Raw genomic sequence first — 17,364 nt, 5'->3', positions numbered from 1 at the left:
CCAGGATGCGAAGTCACCCATGAGACGCGATTTCAAAAGTAGCATAGGAACAGCAGTGTCAAAGTACTCCCTACAGCTCTCCTTCACTGTACAGCTCATTCACACAGCAATAATCACTGCTGAGAGAGTAAACAAGGCCTTCTCTAATGCGTGCTTTATGAAATGATCTCAGCAGCCTTGGGGAAAGTCCTCTCTCCCTGGATCTCAAGAGGGATACAGAAAATAGGCACACTGGATTTGCACTACTGGATGTTCTATTTGCTGAATAATTTTCACTTTAGACTAGTTAAAAAAATCAGCAATGCTTACCACCCACCCTCCTCCACTCATATCATTAACTGGTTAGACTGGGAGCGCACAGCACACTGCTAAATTGTTTGTACTAAATAAGTAATAAATATTTGTAAAAAAAACCTTAAATGCTCATACAATGCACACACATTTAGACATCTGACATGTACCTAGAGATGCCACACCACCCCATGTTAAGGAGTTCTGTGTGGAAGTTACACCTTGCAGCACTTCCCAACCACCGGGAGCCTGATCCACTGATTAGAACAAGGGACTGCACATTAAGAAACCTAGGTTCTGACTCCTCCTCTGCCAGTGACTTGCCCTCAGACAAATCCCTCAGCCACTCTTTGGTTCAATTTCCCCCATCTACAAGAGGGGCATTCTATCTGCTCCCTTCCTCATAGGGGGGTTGCAAGGCCAAATCCTTAATGTTTGCCACCTACTTTGAGGTGAGACGGTGAAAGGCAAAGCATTATCAGCTGCTGCGAACATTTCTGACAGGAAGAAAAGTGTTACCCTAGGTAGAGTCCTTCCATCTGTGAAGAACCATCCCCTGTGGTTTCACACAGACCCTGGTCAATAGTGACAGAAGATGCTCTTGGCTTGTAAAGACTTGCCTTGTTCAATCCTCACATCCTTGACAAGCCTCCAGGTCTCAAAGACAAAGAGTATGTTGTGCACCTAGTTTTGGAGATGGCTAGACAAGACTCTTCTACTGTATCGTGTACACAGCTCCCACTGAAGGCTATCAGCTTCCCTCCATCTATCTACCTAGGTTCTTATCCTACTGCATCCATCAGCATGGTATCGCACTGGTACCTCCTGCTGTCACCCTGAATCTCAGATGTGGGATGGGGAAAGAGGGGGCTCTGCACCATTTACTTTTACTTAGCTTCAGAGAATTAAACCCTAGGAGGACGACGAAGAGCATTCAGAGCTTTAGTGCTTCCAGTGACCTGTGGAGCAGTTCCTGTGCAACTGTGTCTCCATAGTCATGAGACAGGAGGTTGATCCTCTGATTTCGGAGACCCAGGTGCCCCAGCAGCCCCTCGACGATGTTGGCCTGCTCAAAAATGGAATAGCGATGGGGCCTCTGTTTAAAAAGCAAAGCAAGAGAGCAGCTCCAGTGAGAGCAATGTCATACACTTCTATCGTATTAGTTACAGAGAGCTGGAATATCGCTATGCAGGTTCTTTGGAAAAGCCCACCTGGCAGTTCCAGTCTGACCAAGTTCAGTGCCTGGACACAACTGAGCACCAGTGCTCATGGACAAATGCAGAAGCATGACACAAGCCCAGGACTGACAGCCAACAACTCAGATTCTAGTCCAGGCTCCTGCTGATTTATTGAGACATCTTGAGCAAATCATTTTACCGCCACGTGCCTCAGTTTCCCCATCTATAAAATGGAGATAATGAAACTCAACTCACAGAAGGTGATGATTACCTAGTGTGTGTAAAGCTCTTTGAAGATGAAGAGCTAAGTACGATCATACTCACTCAGTGATCTGTTTGCAAAGTTACAATTACACTAGCGTAACCACAAGCTAGTAACCCTCTGCCAGCATTTTACCATTCAGAGTCAGAGCTGCCTAACGTGACAAGTGAAGCAAAATTATTCTACAGAGGTCAGCCAACACTTCAGTGGAGTGTGGTCACTTTAGAGAACATTGCATCATGTCCCAGTTCTGATGTTTGATTTTAACACCGATCATATTCTAACAATTGTATCTTTATTTCTGTTACTGAAAAATATTAGAGACACAAGATGGGTGAGGTAATAGCTTTTATTGAACCAACTTCTGCTGGTGAGAGAGACAAGCTTTCAAGCTTAAGAGCTCCGTGAAAGCTTGAAAACTTGTCTCTCACCAACAGAAGTCAGTCCAATAAAAGATATTACCTCACCCACCTTGTGTCTCTAATATCCTGGGAGCGACACAGCTACAACAACACTGCATCCTGAAAAAAATGCAAGTGGATAAAGACAGAAAGCAACCTGGGAAATGAACCGATTTCATTAAAATCCACAGTAAATAAAATCCATCTTCCCAGGCACAGGCATGTGTGATGCCATTGGTCTGGATGCACTTTCATCATTACATTCCTTTTCCAAAAGGAACTACACAATCATTTGTCAGGACCACTTACAGGCTTGTCACTAAAACCGAATCCTACAAAATCCAGAGCGATCACTCTTTGAAATCGTTGGGTCAGCCCTTCCCAAATCTGTAAGAGAAAGAGAGGAAAACATAAGAGCAGCTACACTCATATCTCTGAGGCCTACACACCAAGATGGACAGTTCTACACTGTAGAGTATCAAAGGGGTAGCCGTGTTAGTCTGGATCTGTAAAAGCAGCAAAGAGTCCTGTGGCACCTTATAGACTAACAGACGTATAGGAGCATGAGCTTTCGTGGGTGAATACCCACTTCTTCGGATGCATCACCCACGAAAGCTCATGCTCCTATACGTCTGTTAGTTCTACACTGTAGTTTCTTAAAGCTCCTCCCAGACACACATGCTGCAAACATAAATTGAACTGCAGTGGATTTGAGTTATCATTATAACCAGTATATTCATGACAGCAAAAGCCAACAGATCTTCTAAAGAGTTATTTCACCCATTCCCCACGATTGGGTTTCTCCCTGCAAAGGCCATATTGGCTAGATCCCGAGGTTCCCCTCTGGTTTGCCTCTCCATCCAACGTAAGACCCAGTTCTATAGCTATATCCTCTGGCCAGATGTACCATATGGGAATTGCCTTCAGAACCTGTCAAACTGATACCACGATCACTCAACAGGGAAGTCCACCTTCTCATCCATTACAAGGGTAGTGCCCCTGAACTCCCAAAAATGTGAGTATTTGAAAGGACTCAGATTTTGAGATGACAGCTGCGCCTCCCAGCGAGAGGCCTTTATGGAGTTATTTTTAAAAGAAAATACCAATATTCATATAGGCCAGTTGAGAGAAGCTGCCCCCATCATCATGGAATCCATGTGTAGCCAGAGATGGGTTTTGCTCCCTTTGGAGCTTACAAAATCCAGCATCTGGTCCCAGGAATGCCACATTTATTACCACCAAACACTTACACAGCATGGGAAACTGACATCATTCTTTACAAGTACAAAAGAACCCTGTTTATCTGACCCTCCATTATCCGGCGCTCCATATTAACCGAACAACCAGCACACACAAGTCCAGAAGCAGGTGATCTCTCCTGTAGCCACTAGATGGCGCTGCGGCCTTGCACTTTCCCATTCTTTGGCTTATCCGAATGTTTGATTATGGGATCTGGCCCCAGTCACAATTTATACAGCAGAACGCTGTTATCTGATCTAAGACAAGTTTCCTGCCCCCAAGAACACACAAGCAAAATAAATCATAGAATAAAAATCTTAGGAGTAGAAGGGCCAAGGGATTAATAATGAGTAGAAGGGATGCTTGAAAGTGAGTCTTAAGGAGAGAACTGAAGTGGGGCAGGGCACTTGGCAGAGAACAGAGCACTCCAGTCATGGGAAGCAGCATTAGAAAAGGCCTGAAAAAGGGTGTGAGATGAAGGATGAAGTGGCAAGAGAGAAATGGGAAGAATTTAGGGAGAGGAAGGGATATCAGAGACATAGGTAGGTGGAAAGAAGGTTATATAGGGTCTTGTAGGTGATGGCTTAGCCACACTTTCAAAGCAATGACAAATTGTGCCAAGTTTCACCAAGGGCAAAGTCTTGGCTATGAGAAAAAAGAGCGAAGTGGGCTGGGGGAGTCAAAACAAGAACTTTGCCACAAACTAGGGAAGCCCTGTTATTCATCGATCTCACTAGTCGGACAGGCCCATTTATTCCTCCCTTAGAGATTCCCCTCTCGTTTCCAGGGGAAGTGAGAATCACCCATTTTACTCACACAGTCCACGCTTTGGGCTTACTTGGTCCCCTCACCTTGTACCAATCATAGCTGGAGGTTGGGAAGCCGTGTAACAGAACCACAATATCGGAACTGCCGAGTGCACCTGATGAATCTGAGGAGAGAACAGGACATCAGCAAGGCGCGCTACACTCCAAGGAGGCTCTCTCTTTAAACTTTAAAACAGCTGTACAGGATAACATATCAGGGACCCAACAGTAATATCAACCAAGCTGTGTGTTCCAGGCTCCTGAGAAGAGTTTTGCTGGTTTCTGAACACTAAAAAATCAGATCTCTCCAGCTGAAAAGCCTCCCTCACAGTAACCATTCTTAGACCTTAACACACAGACAACCCCCCCGAGACTGCCATTCAGAGACTTCTCAGCTTGCACAAAAACCTGTTACAAGGCCTACTGTTCCTTAAGAGCTGGACAGAGGTGCCTCGCAGAGGAGTGCATTTACACTGTTGGTGTAATGGCATCACGTGGGGGCTCACCACATTAGGCTATTGATCCAGTCTATGTACATAGACAACTTGGGAGCAATGAGAGCGATCTTACATTTACATAACACCTTTCATTCTGAATGATCCCAAAGCACTACACAAATTTTAAACTGATAGGGAAACCAGGAATCAGACACTCAAATGCAGCCATCTCTTGGGTAAAACATGACAGCTGTTTCACAGCACATAGCAGCAGGTTAAGGACAGGAAGTGGAGAAAAATACTGCTCCCAACTGCAACTGTGGCACGGGGAAGACTTGGGAAGTAAGTATATTGTGAGCATCTGTACTTAAAACTGCAATTTGGCCATAATTTAGAGCGAACACCCCTGCTCTCAAGAAGGGATTTGTGGGATCTTCAATGACAAGCAGCTAAGACATCGTTTTTACGTCTCATCCAAAACGACAGCACCTCCAACTACACAGTGCTGCCTAACACCAACAGCCCACAAACGCAAGTGTGCCATTTGAGTAAACCTACCACTTCCAGTTCCTGCCGGACCTAACTGTTCCTGAGAGGAGTCAGATGCAAGCTACTCCTGGGGGAATTCTGCACCACTTCACGTGCACAGGATTCATATCCCATGCAGATTTCTTTACTTCCCCGCAGAAAAATTACTTTCTGATGGGGAAGCAAAGGGAAGCCACAAGAGCGGTCACATGCTCCTCCCCAGCAGCGCAGGCATGTTATTTCTGGTACCTGGAGCAGCGGGTGGAGAGGTAAATCACTGCAGGGGGGAGCTGTGGGGGGATGGGGATGCCCTGGATGGTCCTAGGTCAGACACCCCACTGGGGCCAGGTCAGGCCCACCCCCTGTCCACCCAACCCCCATGCATCCAAACCCCTCCATACCCAGATCCCTCCTGCTGAGCCTCACTCCCTCACACCCAGAACCCCCACCCCCCCAAGCTCCTCACACCCAAACTCCCACCCCACTGAGCTTCACCCCCTGCTAGGGTGACCAGATGTCCCGATTTTATAGGGACATCCCGATATTTGGGGCTTTTTCTTATATAGGTTCCTATTACCCCCCACCCCCATCCCGATTTTTCACACTTGCTATCTGGTCAGCCTACCCCTGCATCCAGATCTCCCCCGCACACAGACCGGGACACGGACCTCTGGGGCAGGTCCAGCCCTTGTGCTGTGTCAGGGTCAGGTGCAGCTTCATCGCCGAGTCCGTGTCCTGGGTGGGGAACTGCAGGGTGATCTCTCACCTCTATGCAGCCAGTGGCCTGTGCTCCCCACTGCCATGGTGGAGCCTCCACATTTACTTATTGACAAATACAATTTGCAGACTTTTAAAATATTGTGCACAGAATTTTTATTTTTTTGGCGCAGAATTCCCTCAGGAGTAGCAAGTACGGTCCCAGCTTAGCTTATCAAATACAAGGGGATAAAAGCACAAGTTTGTACAGCTTCAGACACAAGTTACATATTTTGAACCAGGTTTTTCTCCAACAGAGCTTAATCGTGGCTCCAAAAATTCCCTCTGAGCACAAAAAGTGCAGGCAAAATCCCAACACTGACTAAATACCCCAGCAACGGGGGGTCACAACTTTTTTCTTACTATTATCCTGCACTCAGCTACTCATAACCAGGCTATCAGAGGCACCCACAACCCCCAGCATCTGCTCCCACAGTGCCTAGAGGGGGGGTACTAGGCCCTGTCACACTTCACAATAAGACCCAAACTGCTTGTGGCCTTTAGGTACTACCACAATATAAATATTTAATAGTAATGATATCAACCCTGGTCCTAGACCCATGGTCCATTCCCCCAGAAGTGAATTAACTGACTTACATTTGCCACTTAATATAAGGCGGCCAGACCACTCCATTTCAGTGGAGTGTGGAGAGAAAACACCTCAAGAGCTAAGGAACAAGGACTCCCCTCATCTTCTATTCAATCATTGCCATAGTTTCAACCCAGATTTAGCTCCCCTCTCACAAAGGACTGGCATCCGCATGCCCCTTCAGGCCACATCCCAGTACAAATGTTCCCATTGCACCTGTTTCTGTCCAGTCTGTCTCCAGTCAGTCTGTCTCTCTCCCCACACCCCTGTTTTATTTTTCTATGTATTTATTTTAAAACTTTTTGCTTTTTTTTTGCTCCCTATCTCCCCCCAGTGTCTATGTTTTCCTTGATTCTCCAGTGCTTTTCCAGCATGCCTTTTTCTTTACTTTCCCCTAAATTCTTCAGTGTCTCCCTCCCTCACCTTCTTCCCCATGCGTGTCTTGCAGGGGATCTCCACTCTGTGCCAGGCCACCAGCTTCCATATGTTCCTCCCCAACCTTCTCTCCCAGTGCTGTCAAAGCTTCTCTCTAGTATTGCCTGGTGGCACAGACCGGCAGCACTGGAGAGAGAAACCGTCTGTAGCACCACCTGGGGGAGGATAGCGAAGGCCCAGCAGCTGCAGCTAGGCAGCTCTCAGTTACAGTGCAAAGGTCTGTCTGCTAGTCTGGCACCCCAGGCTGAGGAACACAGGATCTCCTCAGTGCTGCAGAAAGCTCCATGTGGATGCACCACTCCCCTGTCACTCCTCACCTCTGTAAAAGATGTTTTGGGTCTTGTACGTGAAGTACCTTCCTGACGCCCTCCATGAGTGAAGGGCTGGGGACAGCTTAGGCGGAGGGATGTGCAGGTAGACAGCAAGGAGGGGTACACTCAGCAGCCCCACCTGAATCCACCACTCTTTCATCCTGCAGGAGAAAACGAACACAGAATGAGCAAACACAGCACGATCTGCCCATCTGAAAGACTGCACTGTTGCATTAAGCCTTCTGTGTCTGCCTCATTGTGACACACCCCACTGGTTTAGTTTGAAAGCTCTGATTACCCAACATTCCCCAGGAAATTCACCCTCAAACCACGTCTTTCCACCAGTGTCTGTTTTTCACCTTCTCAAGACACCAAGATATATTAGTCTTGAAACCTTTCTTTCTGCTGCTGTTAAAATTGAAAGCCTTCCACAAAACTACTAGTAAGGGAATCGCAACTCAGACCAAAACTAAGCAGTTTTGTAGCAACCATAAGGCCAGACTGACTGCTCCCAGGGTTATACAATCCTTTTCTGATCAGTAGTGCAGTTCTGTACTTCATAGGGTTTTCAACCCAGGTTGGCAACAATCAAAGGTTTGCCGGTTTGGTATTCTTCTAGGCATTTACATCATGTTCATCTCTATGCCTTATATCACAATTGCTGAGCTGGAATTGATATGCAAACTAGATACAATCAACTCAGGATTGAATAAGGACTGGGAATGGCTGAGCCATTACAAACATTGAATCTATCTCCCCTTGAAGTATTCTCACACTTCTTATCAAACTGTCTGTACTGGGCTAGCTTGATTATCACTTCAAAAAAAAAATTTTCTCTTACTTAATTGGCCTCTCAGAGTTGGTAAGACAACTCCACCCTGTTCATGCTCTCTGTATGTGTGTATATATATCTCCTCAATATATGTTCCACTCTATATGCATCCGAAGAAGTGGGCAGTAGCCCACAAAAGCTTATGCTCTAATAAATTTGTTAGTTTCTAAGGTGCCACAAGTACTCCTGTTCTTTTTGTGTGAAATGAGTTTGGTGTGTCAGTCAAGTATCTACATAACACCACCACCTTACAACAGCCGCCAACCAGATAAGTGCCAATTTTAGCCTAGAGACCAAGGACTCAATGGGCTATGAAGATTACATGGTCCCCTAACCCCTGGTGCCTCCAAATCAGGTGTTTGAGGCACACATGTGGAATGGTTCTGGGAAAGCTTGCACCACAACTGTATTTATTCTGGGGTTAGAGAAAGGACTGCCAAACCCCAGAACTGTCAAACCATCAGCTTCCACAAGCATTAAATTCACACACAGATTGTGAATCATTCAATTTTCTCAGTTACTCAAATCTCCACATTTTTGATTGTTCTCAAGTCAATGGGCCTTTTACTTCAATCGGAGCAGGATTGCCTTCTTTGTAACATCTACATTGTGTGACCATTCTGTATAATTGTAGAAATTCTATAAATATCACTTGAAATTATTTATCTACTTTGGGATCTTAACAAAAATGTCAACCTCCAGCCACCACAATCAGCTCCCTCACTGACATGAGAATTTAATTCACACATATACAACACTTAAAGAAAATCCTCTTAATAATGACATTCTTACAAAGGTGCTGGGCTCCACCCTCAGTTTTGGATTTCACACAGACACCACACTGAAACAAAGAAAAGAAATGCACCAAGCACACATTGTTCTTCTGACTAGCAAAACCCTGGGCTAGTCCAGTTTTGCTGATTACTAGCCCACCCATACTGTCGATGCATCTGAGCCCTGACCGGCACCAGCCACTGCTATTCCAGTCCTGAATCCACATGCATGCATCTCAATCCTAATCTGCAGCACTTGATGTTATTCCAAATCCTGACACACACACACACCCCGAGCTTTGCCCACACACCTAAATCTAGAGCGATTTGCAGCATCTCCTGTTATTCCAGCCCAGCTTCATACACCGCTCTACCAGTAAAAAGAACAGGAGTACTAAGGTGCCGCAAATACTCCTGTTCTTTTTGCGGATACAGACTAACACGGCTGCTCCTCTGAAACCAGCTCTACCAGTGCACATCAAGACTGACAGGGCAGCAGCCGGTGCTATTCATACTGGGATTTCCCATACACACTTCTTCCAAAGCATCTCAATGTTGATCTGCAATAGCCCATGCTACAGGGCCGGCCTTAGGGAAAACAGCACCTGGATAAACTTGTATTTTGGTGCCCCTAGCCCCAGTTGCCTTCCCAGGCTCCCCACTCGATCCCCACCCCATTGCTCCAAATTCCCATCCATGAATTTGCAATCCAGGCCCACTCTGCTTCTTGGCTCTTAACCACAGCACCGCCCTGACCACGTCACCCACCCGCAGGGCCGGTCTTGCCCTGCAGTGAGTCACATCTGGATGCCACGGTGACGGGCATCATAGGAAACCCCACAGCAACCCTTTGCCTCCTCCAGCCAGTGCTACAGGGAACCTTCATCTGGTTGTTGAGCAGGACAGCCAAGATAATATAGCAAGTGATCTGTCACATTCTGACAGGGTCAGCAGGCACTGGGGCAGTTGTACCTCCCCCCCTCAGCATGGCATCCAGCTTCTCTGCCAGAGCCCCAGAGGGTCGGCAGCTCAAGGGGCAGCAGCACAGTGGCAGGAGGGCACCAGAGGGCTGTGGTGGCAAGGGCACATGGTGACTTGAGAGCCCCAGAAAGGTGGGAGGGAACCAGAGGTGTATAGATCGAATCACATTGGTGTGGGGATGGGGGGCAGTGACGTAGGGACTCCAGAAGGGCAGACCTCTCCCCACCCCAATACTGAGCATTCCCAATATTCAAGTACCCCTCCCCAGTCCCTGGGAAGGGGGTTATTGGGAGAGGTTAAAATGGTTGGGTGGTGATGGTGGAAGGTTCACTCCTGAAATATCTCCAACCCCCTGCACTAACACCTCTCTCTGGAATGAGTAAGATAAAGGGGGAGCCCCTGAGAGCTGAGGAGCATGGGGAACTGTGGGGTCACAGTGTGGCATACAGGAGGGGGACCTTGAAGACATGAGGGACACCCTGAGAAAAGGGGAGAATGGGGGGGGCCTGAATTGGGAGGCTGGGACCTGTGGGGCAGAGGGAGGAGCCTCCTGGGAGCTGTGTGGGCATGGAGGGGGGCTAGGAGCTGGGGGCACAGAGAGGAGTCCCCTGGGGCAGGCTAGGAGCTGGGGGCACAGGGATGGGTCCCCTGGGGGCTGGGGGTCAGGACCCCCTAAGACTTACTGGTCTCTTCTTTGCCCTAGAGTTTTAGTTCCCAGTCCCTTCCCAACCTGGAAGACGATGGTGACTTCCAGCTCCTGGCTTTCATTCAGGCCGCCCATGGAAAAAGGAACAGCGGGGCTGGGACAGTGGGGGTGCGAGGGGAGGGGAGAGCCGGTTTGCAGAGTGCAGAGGCTGGACTAGGAGCCAGGCTGAGAGAGACACCATGTGGGGCGGTGAGCAACGGTAAGCAGGGCCTCTGCTCAGGAGCAGGGTGTTCCTGCCACACCCTGCAGGCAGAAAGGGGAAGCCCAAGCCCCTTGCCTCTGCATCAGGAGGCTACTGCCCCCACTGGCTACGGTGCCCTTGGTGAGGGCCCATGTTGCCCTGCCTTAAGGCCAGCCCTGCATGCTGTTTCATTTGTATTACTGCACACAATTGCCATTGTGGAATAAAAGCAAGCAAACAACTGCAAGCAGAGGGATTGCAACAGAGAATCAGTTTTAACCAACCTTTCCCTGAAGGCTTTTCAGGACTATGGAGGTTTTGTTGAAGCTTCCTTTGTACCATCCGTGTGCACTTAGGATAAAGCAAAAAACACTGTTCTCTTTCACTTAAGGCTGCCCAAAGTGCAGCACATCAAAAATGGGACACAAAAGGGAAATGTAATTGTGATCTTTTTATTTAAGCCATCAACAAAATGCTAGAACTGTTATGTTGTTGGTCTTTTGAGCGAAAATAAAATCAGTCTTGCGTAAGGTTATATCACAGAACTGAACAATAAATTGCTTACATCCATTTAAAAATCCAGTGAGTTATTTGAAAGTGACCAGTACAATGTCAAATTACTCCTCAAAAACTGACACATTTCTGCAGGCTGCTTTCTCTTACGGCAGAAGTTAGGGTTGTAAACGTAAAGCTGCCAAAGACTATAGTCACAATATCTAAGCTTGGTTCTCCCCACACGTTCTTGGATCCTGTCAGCCAAAGAATCCTCTCAGCTTCCAGAGAGAGTCTTAGCCTTTCGTTATCACATTATTCAATGTTACATGCATTCAGCAGAATCTACAAAAGGGTCTTAAAAATGCAAACAAAAGCATAAATAATTAACTTTACACAGACCCCAAACCAGACCCACACCGAGTTAGAGAGGCCCCTAGAGAGAGCCCCATGTTGCGGGGTCTCTCTCAGAACGCTAGTGTAACCGTGCAATTATAGCACCAATTATCAATAGGTCCCTAGTCTGTCCTGCACAGAGCTTCTCTTTACAACAGCAAGGGCTTAGTATTTAGCAAGAGAGAAAAACAAAATGCTGTCAGAACAGTTCGGGATGGGGCAAAGCCTCACCTCTCACTCCAGGGGGTACAGCCCTCCCCCACCCCACCATCACCTCTGGGGGCGGGCGCACAGCCCCCCATGCACCCCCTTCAGGGGGCCCAACCTCCCCCCAACTCCACCCTCACTCTGGGAGGGGCAGAGCCCCCCCCATGCACCCTCTCCTGGGGGCACACAGCCACCCCCTGACCCCACCCTCACTTATGGGGACAGGGGCACAGCCCCCCAGGCACCCTCTCCAGAGGTCACAGGCCCCCCCACCCCCACCATCCCCTCTAGGGGGCAGAGCAATTCCACCAGCCCCCTCCCCCCCAAGCTATTAAGCCCCTCCCCCATACTCCTCCCCCTCTGGGAAGCAGAGCGTCCCCCCACTTTCCACGCCCCCTTTCCCGGGGGCACAGCCCCTCCTCGACCCCATCACCGCCAGGGGGCAGAGACACCCCCATTCGCCCCTCCCCAGGACACAGCCCCCCCCAAGGGGCAGCCCATGTTCCGGGGGGGGGCCCGCCCCCCGGGACAGAGGAGCCGAGCCTCGCCCCCGCTGAGGGGCTCCTGGGCGCGCGCGCGTCGCACCCCCGTTACCTGGGCTCAGGGGTGGGGGCGGAAGGCGGGTTCCATGCTGCTACAGGGGCGGTCCCCCCGGGCGTTGGAGTGCGCATGCGCGGCCCACCAGGCCGCCCATCCCTTCCATAGAGCCTCCCCAGCGTGGCTAGAAAGTCCCGCAACCAAGGCCGGGCGCCATCGACCCCTGCTGGGGCGCGGTGGTACTGCGCAGGCTTCTGCAGCTCTGGTTGCAAGGGGACTGCCCCCTGAATGCCTGATGCTGGTAACAGCTTTTCGCACTGGAAATCTATGCCATCGCTGCGGGTACAGCTCCTGGCGCGCTCGGCATGCAGGGCTTTTTCTGCATCTCTCGGCTGCTGCGGGTGTTTGCACGAGGCCTGCAGACTTTTGCCTGCATCCATCTCCTGCTGCAGGTGTTTGCATGAGGCCTTCAGATTTTTGCATGAATGCATCCGTCAGCAGCTGCAACTCTTTGCACTAGTCATGCGGGCCTTTTCCTGCATCCTGCTGCTGCTGCAGTTCTGTGCAGTAGGCCTTATAGGGTTACCATGCGTCCGGATTCCCCCAGACATGTCTGGCTTTTTGAGCTAAAAATAGCATCGGGGGAATTTGTAAATGTCCGGACTTTCCCCCCATGCAGAGCGCACGCGGGCTAGCAGGGCAGCTGGCTGGATGGTGCCACTTGCATGGGGCTCCGACAGCCAGAGAGAGCCTGTCCTCCGCTTCCCCTGCAGCTGAGATCACTCCCTCCCTCCCTGCATTCGCAGATCGCCTCCGGCAGTCTGGAGCTCCTACCCCGCTCCTCCTCCCCCGCTCCCCAGCGGGACGGGACGGGACGAATGGCTCAGGCCGTTCCCGAGCAAGCTCACAGAGACATTAGGCGAAGGCCAACAACAAGGGAGCCAGGGGATCGGAGAAGGGGCAGGGAGGTTTTGGAGGGGGCAGTCAAGAGACGGGGGGAGGGAGAGGGGTCGGGAGTTGTGGGGGGGGGCTTTCTGGGTGGGGTGGATAAAGTTTTGGGCAGTCAGGGTACAGGTAGGGGATAGGGTCCTGGGGGCAGTTAGGGTGGGGGCATCTTAGGAGGGGGCAGTTAGGGGACAAGGAACAGGGAGGCTTAGGTAGGGGGTGGGGTCCTGGAGGGCAGTCAGGAGCAGGGGTCCCAGGAGGGGGCAGTCAGGGGACAAGGAGCGGAGGGGGGGGTGTTTGGGAGTTCTGGGGGGGGGCTGTCAGGGGGCAGGAGTGGGGAGAGGGATCGGAGCAGTCAGGGGACAGGGAGCAGAGGGGTTTAGATGGGTCGGGAGTTCTGGGGGGAGCTGTCAGGGAGTGGGAAGTGGTTGGATGGGGTGTGGGAGTCCCAGGGGTCTGTCTGGGGGTGGAGGTGTGGATAAGGGTTGGGGCAGTCAGGGTACAGGTAGGGGGTAGGGTCCTAGGAGGCCAGTTATGATGGGGGGAGGGTCTCAGGAGGGGGCAGTAAGGGACAAGAGGCAGGGAGGCTTAGGTAGGGGGTGGAGTCCTGGGGAACAGTTAGGGGCAGGGGTCCCAGGAGGGGGCAGTCAGGGGACAAGGAGCGGGGGGGAGGGTTGGGAGTTCTGAGGGGGGCGGGAAGTGGGAGGGTCAAGGGCGGGGCTAGAGCAGGACGGGGGCGAGGCTAGGGCTGGGCTCCTCCCGTCCTCTTTTTTGCTTGCTGAAATATGGTAACCCTAAATTTGCATGCACACCTCTCCTATTGCAGGGGCGAGGCTAGGGCTGGGCTCCTCCCGTCCTCTTTTTTGCTTGCTGAAATATGGTAACCCTAAATTTGCATGCACACCTCTCCTATTGCAGGTCTTTGCATGCAACCCTTAGCAGCTGCAGGGCCGCCGAGAGCAGGGGGTTGGACTAGATGACCTCTTGAGGTCCCTTCCAACTCTGAGATTCTATGATTCTATGATTCTAGGTTCGGGCCCCGGTGAAAAAAATTTTTCGGGCCCCCCAGCGAGCGCGGACCGGCTAAACAGGCCCAACGAAGCCAGGGAAGCCGGGCCTCAGGCCCCCTTCCAGACCGCCAGACCCCGGTAATTTGTTTCCCCTCCTCCCCCCCCCCGTCGGCCCTGAGCAGCTGAGCTGCAGTTTTTTGCATGAGGTGTGCAGACATCCCTCCACAGTTGTGGGTCTTTGTACTCATCCTGCTGCTACAGTTCTTTGTACTAGGTATGCTGGTTTTAACTCTTTGCATCAGGCAAACTAATCTGTGCAGGAACTGTCTGCTACTGCAGTTTTGCCCTGGGAGTGGAGTTAATTTTCATTGTACACGTACCATGAAGAAGCTTTGGCTATTTGCACCGTGTATACGTACTGTTTGAAGAGATTGAGGGGGAAACTGCCTAACAGGTCAAACAAGCAATTCAACAAGTATTCCAAACAAGGACTGTATTGACGTCATAGGGAATCTTGTCACTGATTTTAGTGGGAGCAACGTCATCAGGCCTTAAGGATATATTTTCCAATGTTTTCTTTCTAAAATAGTCTGGTGTCCAATGGAATGTGATCTGATCGCGTTGTCTAAAACCAGGCGTGCACCATGCTGCTGGCAACAGCTTTTTGCACTTGGGATGCAGACTGCAGTTGCAGCTCTTCGTTCTAGGCATAGAATCATAGGATTGTAGGACTGGAAGGGACCTCAGTAGCTCCTCTAATCCAGTCCCCTGCACTGAGGCAGGACTAAGTATTAGTCTAACCTGTTCTTAAAAACCCCCAGTGACAGAGATTCCACACATACCCTAGATAATTTGTCTCAGTGCTTGACTACCCTTATTGTTAGGAAGGTTTTCTTAACGTCTAACCTAAATCTCCCTTGCTGCAATTTAAGCCTGTTACTTCTTGTCGTATCCTCAGTGGATAATAAGAACAGTTTCACATCTTTCTCTTTATAACAACCTTTTGCATACTTTAAGACTATCATGTTCCCCCTCAGTCTTCGCTACACTAAACAAACTTTTTTTTCAAGCTTTTCTCATAGCTCACATTTGCTAGACCTTTAATCATCTTTGTTGCTCTCTTCTGGATTTTTTCCAGTTTAGTCCACGTCTTTCCTGAAGTGTGGTGACCAGAACTGGAAATTGTACTCCAGATGAGGCCTTAACAGAGCTGAATAGAGTAGAAGAATTACTTCTTGTGTCTTGCTTACAAAACTGCTAATGAATCAACGTCTATTAGTCTATAAGGTGCCACAGGACTCTTTGTCACTTTTTACAGATCCAGACTAACACGGCTACCCCTCTGATACTTGCTTTAATATATTCATTCTTCTTATTTTTTTAAGGGCCTCTTTTTAGATTTTCAGGTTGTTGAAGATCTCATGGTTAAACTAGGGTGGTCTCTTACCATACTTCCTATCTTTTCTACTCATTGGGATAGTTTGCTCTTGTGCCCTTAATAATGTCTCTCTAAAAAACTGCCAACTCTTTTTTCCCTTAGACTTGCTTCCCATGAGATCTTACCTACCAATTCTCCGAATTTGCTAAACTCTCCCTTCTTGAAGTCCATTGACTTTCTTCTGCTCTTTTCCCTCTGACAATTCCTTACAATAATGAACTTTATCATTTCATAATCATTTTCCCCCAAGCTGCCTTCCACCTTCAAAATCTCTCCTAGTTACTCCCTATTTGTCAGAATCAAATCTAGAACAACCTCTCTCCTTGTCGCTTTCTCCTCCTTCTCCAATAAAAAGTTGTCTCCAAATTTGCATTCCAAGAATTTGTTGGATAATCTGTGCCCTGCTGTGTTATTTTCCCAACAGAAGTCCCCCATTATGAGCGATGTAGTTACTCTATACATTTTATAGTGTAGACTTGGCCTAATAACTAGAGGACGCACCCTTTGTAGTTTACCTAGGCTGAGCCGTACATCTAATGAGAGAGATCCTGAGGGCATTCTGCACCAAAAAATTAAAACTTCTGCGCCAAAAAAATAAAAATTCTGTGCACAATATTTTAAAATTCTGCAAATTTTATTTGTCAAATAAATGTGGAGGCTCCAGCATGGCATTGTCAAGCTGGGCCTTAAAAACCTCTAAGAATGGAGATTCCACCACCTCCCTAGGTAACCCATTCCAGTGCTTCACCACCCTCCTAGTGAAATAGTGTTTCCTAAGATCCAACCTAGACCTCCCCCACTGCAACTTGAGACCGTTACTCCTTGTTCTGTCATCTGGTACCACTGAGAACAGCTGAGCTCCATCCTCTTTGGAACCCCCCTTCAGGTAGTTGAAGGTTGCTATCAAATCCCCCCTCACTCGTCTCTTCTGCAGACATAAGCCCAGTTCCCTCAGCCTCTCCTCATAAGTCATGTGCCCCAGCTTCCTAATCATTTTCGTTGCCCTCCCCTGGACTCTCTCCAATTTGTCCACATCCTTTCTGTAATGTGGGGCCCAAAACTGGACACAATACTCCAGATGTGGCCTCACCAGTGCCAAATAGAGGGGAAACATCACTTCCCTTGATCTGCTGGCAGTGCTCCTACTAATGCAGCCCAATATGCTGTTAGCCTTCTTGGCAACAAGGGCACACTGCTGACTCATATCCAGCTTCTCGTCCACTGAAATCCCCAGGTCCTTTTCTGCAGAACTGCTGCTTAGCCAGTCAGTCCCCAGCCTGTAGCAGTGCATGGGATTCTTCTGTCCTAAGTGCAGGACTCTGCACTTGTCCTTGTTGAACCTCATCAAATTTCTTTTGGCCCAATCCTCCAAATTGTCTAGGTCACTCTGGATCCTATCCCTACCCTCCAGCATATCTACCGCTCCCCCCATCTTAGTGTCATCCGCGAACTTGCTGAGGATGCAATCCATCCCATCATCCAGATCATGAATGAAGATGTTGAACAAAACCAGTCCCAGAACCGACCCCTGGGGCACTCCGCTTGATACCGGCTGCCAACTAGATATTGAGCCTTACAGTCCATTCATCCAATCCATACTTTTTTAACTTGCTGGCAAGGATACTGTCGGAGA

At 49.2% G+C, this 17,364-nt stretch overlaps 1 protein-coding gene and 1 long non-coding RNA gene across 8 annotated transcripts in view; one reads left to right on the top strand and one right to left on the bottom strand.

The window, feature by feature from the left end:
- Positions 1-13,161, bottom strand: part of MEST (mesoderm specific transcript) — a 36,445-nt gene extending 23,284 nt beyond the window's left edge. For 2 of the 7 annotated variants that reach the window (XM_008174057.4, XM_008174054.3), the window contains exons 1-5: positions 12,396-12,550; positions 7,240-7,394; positions 4,223-4,302; positions 2,442-2,519; positions 1,251-1,387 (exon numbers count right to left, since the gene is read on the bottom strand). In XM_008174057.4, the coding sequence (XP_008172279.2) occupies positions 1,251-1,387; positions 2,442-2,519; positions 4,223-4,302; positions 7,240-7,394; positions 12,396-12,472 (527 nt within the window). In that variant the 5' untranslated portion in view covers positions 12,473-12,550. Of the gene's footprint in view, positions 1-1,250; positions 1,388-2,441; positions 2,520-4,222; positions 4,303-7,239; positions 7,395-10,990; positions 11,556-12,395 lie in introns of all 7 variants that reach the window. The other 5 variants (XM_042842260.2, XM_008174056.4, XM_065552337.1 and 2 more) reach the window with 5 other exon arrangements.
- The window catches only part of LOC135972807 (uncharacterized), a 348,625-nt gene that overhangs the window by 197,079 nt on the left and 134,182 nt on the right, over positions 1-17,364 (top strand). The gene's annotated exons all lie outside the window — the stretch shown is intronic.

Source organism: Chrysemys picta, chromosome 1, assembly GCF_011386835.1.
Source record: "Chrysemys picta bellii isolate R12L10 chromosome 1, ASM1138683v2, whole genome shotgun sequence".
Classification (NCBI taxonomy): domain Eukaryota; kingdom Metazoa; phylum Chordata; order Testudines; family Emydidae; genus Chrysemys; species Chrysemys picta.
Note: the sequence above shows the minus strand (reverse complement) of the source record. Positions and strands in the feature narration are given on the sequence as shown.